This window comes from Capra hircus, chromosome 7, assembly GCF_001704415.2.
Source record: "Capra hircus breed San Clemente chromosome 7, ASM170441v1, whole genome shotgun sequence".
Classification (NCBI taxonomy): domain Eukaryota; kingdom Metazoa; phylum Chordata; class Mammalia; order Artiodactyla; family Bovidae; genus Capra; species Capra hircus.
Window position 1 is genome coordinate 68,298,413 of NC_030814.1, and position 3,210 is coordinate 68,301,622.

At 35.9% G+C, this 3,210-nt stretch overlaps 1 protein-coding gene across 1 annotated transcript; it reads left to right on the forward strand.

Annotated features, from left to right (window-relative positions):
- LOC102177619 (olfactory receptor 2G6) lies at positions 1,303-2,251 on the forward strand. The gene has a single exon (XM_005682868.2). The coding sequence runs from the start codon at positions 1,313-1,315 to the stop codon at positions 2,249-2,251; it is 939 nt and encodes a 312-aa protein (XP_005682925.2). The 5' UTR covers positions 1,303-1,312.

Here is a 3,210-nt window from a genome sequence, read left to right on the forward strand (position 1 = left end):
TTTATTCCCATTATAATAATTAATTGTAAATTTTTATTAATGTTTACAGGTGTTGAGCAAAGAGTATGGAGATGAAAGTAAGTAAAGATGAAGAAACTAAGCTGTTTCTTCTGGTACACTAAGCAGTTAACAGTAATCATTTTTAAATGAAGATATCATAAGTAAATATTATTTTAAAAATTTGTTTTTATTATTCAAATATTATGTACTAAAATGTAATGTGTTCAAAGTACATTTTCAAATGAAATAATAAACAATTAAGTGAATATAAGCAGCATTAAATTATTTCCAAAATACTTTTTCAACTATTGGATTTTAATAGAAAAAGGTATGAAAATTTTAAGTGGAAATACCTATAAAGGAGAGAGACAAGATAAACTACTTCTCTAACTCATCTCTAAATACTTGTAAGCTACTCTACAATAATCAAAAAATGTTAAAAATTATTGGAAAGAAGGTAATTGAAGAGAAGGAGGTGGGAAGTGAAGAAGGAACCATGGAATAAGGTGTGTGTGAGCGACTGCTAACTACTGGGTCTTTAGTTAAAAATGTCCGCAGCTCAAACTCTGTGTTAAGTCAACACCAGTTTCCAAACCAATTAGTGGGTATCATGGTGATGCTACTGTTATTTTCATCTAGTCTCTTTCCTCTCTTCTCAAGACCACCCACCTCTTTAAGAGTTCCCTTCTCGGCCACATTGGTTCAAACTTCTTTCCATGCCTGGGATGTCATTACTTCTTGCATCTAACCTACATTTTCTCCACATATAACTGTTATTTTTCCCAATGTCTCCTCCATATTTGTCTACCATTGGATAATTTTTTTAGATAACAATAGCAGACTCTTCTAGGAGTCTGCAACCACTATTGATAGAATCAGTCAGTCAGTCAGTTCAGTCGCTCAGTCGTGTCTGACTCTTTGCAACTCCATGAACTGATAGAATAGAGTCTCACAAATGCACATTACTAAATTTACAGAGATGTCTCTGCTAGATGAAGAATGTCAAGCAGATGATACCCTTTCAGATTAAGAATGAAAAGAATTGAGCATTGTGATGGTGTCTGTGTTAGAGTTCCTCCTATTGGGGTGGCATCTACTTCAATGAAACATGGGGAGAGGTATTTTCTGTCAAAAATATACATTGAGAAAAATATACATTGAGGAAACTGCTATCATTCTTCCACAACATGGTTGAATGTTGTAAGAGAAAAATAATCCTATTGGAAACAATTACAGTTTACTAATAATATTCACCTCCTCACTTTCTATCTCCAGAGTATAAACCCTTTTATGAATTGAAGTCTGCAAGATAATGGAAGAAAGCAACAGCAGCTCTGAAAAAGGGTTTCTTCTTCTGGGATTTTCTGATCAGCCCCAACTAGAGAGAATACTTTTTGTTATAATTTTGCTCTTCTACATCTTAAACCTACTGGGAAACACTGCCATCATTTTAGTTTCTTACTTGGACCCCAAACTCCACACTCCAATGTACTTTTTCCTCAGCAACCTCTCTTGTGTAGACATCTGCTTCACCACCAGTGTTGCCCCACAGTTGCTGGTTACTATGAATAAGAAAGACAAGAACATGAGCTATGGCGGATGTGTGGCCCAGCTCTATGTAGCCACTGGGCTGGGTTCCTCTGAGTGTATTCTCCTAGCGGTCATGGCTTATGATCGCTATGCTGCTGTCTGCCGGCCTCTGCACTACACAGCCATTGTGCATCCTCAGCTTTGCGCATCCCTGGCCAGCACAGCGTGGCTCAGTGGCCTCATCACCTCCCTTATTCAGTGCTCCCTTACTATACAGCTGCCTCTTTGTGGTCATCGCAAATTGGACCATATTTTTTGTGAGGTGCCAGTGCTCATAAAACTGGCCTGTGTGGACACAACTTTCAATGAAGTAGAACTATTCGTGGCCAGTGTAATCTTTCTCGTTGTCCCTGTGTCACTCATCCTAGTCTCCTATGGCTTTATAACGCGAGCTGTGTTGAGGATTAAATCAACAGCAGGCCGTAGCAAGGCCTTTGGCACTTGCTCCTCCCACCTGCTTGTGGTCATCATTTTCTATGGGACCATCATTTTCATGTACCTTCAGCCAGCTAAAAGTAGCTCCAAAAACCAGGGAAAGTTTGTCTCCCTTTTCTACACCATAGTCACCCCACTTTTAAACCCCATTATCTACACTCTGAGAAACAAAGATGTGAAAGGGGCCATGAGGACACTGGTAACGGGAAATGCTTTCAGTTCATAAAGGGTATGAGCTGTAGGTATAGTTTTAGTGGGTTGGTTTTAGGTTATGGATTATTTGTTCTAAGTGCAATTTTCTTGTTCAGTGCTGTAAGAGATAGTAAAAGACACAGAACTCTACAAGAAGCTAATATTCTTGAGCCACAATAGTGTTTCACTTTTTCCAAACATTCTTCTCATGAAGTCCAAAATTCTATGCTCTATCTAGAGAAAACTCTTTGCTCTTCCTCCACTATGCCATCAACTTTCATACAGAAATTATGTCACCTTGGAATACTGGTCTATTTGGTAAATCTCAGCTTATCTCTAAAATCTAAAATAAATTTTACCTGTACTTCTTGAAACTTGATCCATCTAATCCTCTGGGAAAAACTGGTTCATAATATATGTTTCCTTAAAACATAAAGCATTCTCTCTCTTTCTAATAATATAGAGACCATTTTGGAAATAATATATGACCACTTTCCCACAATGTCATTTTAAACCAGAGACTGGACAAGCCTTATTATATTGGCTCATTTATATTATGAAAAAATATAAAACAATTATGATACATTGATAACATTTATGATGTAAATTTTCATTATATTATTTTACTAAATTGATAAAATAAATAATATTTCATTAAACAGATCAGTCCATATATAATTTAGAGTTGTTCCCCTTTTCTTTAAAAGGATTAGAAATTGAGTGAAAGTGACAGAGTGTGTGTCATTCTGTCTCTTTCTCTCAAAAAAAGCAGAATTGATCAATTTGTCAATCTCCAGTATTTTAAGAGAACTGTGCAACTAGAGAGAGATTAATTTAATCTACATATTAAGTTCACTTCCATCTTTCATAATAATTTCAAAGTAAAAAAAACCCATGAAAACAATGAAGACAAAAAATCAAATTCGTATGTGACTTAGACTTAAGAAAAGAAAACTGAGGCTCATTTAAATTCAGTTGGTTCTAGAATATTGC

Excerpts from the sequence above, each read along its gene's own strand:
- LOC102177619 (XM_005682868.2), top strand. The coding sequence starts at position 1,313 with ATGGAAGAAAGCAACAGCAGCTCTGAAAAAGGGTTTCTTCTTCTGGGA.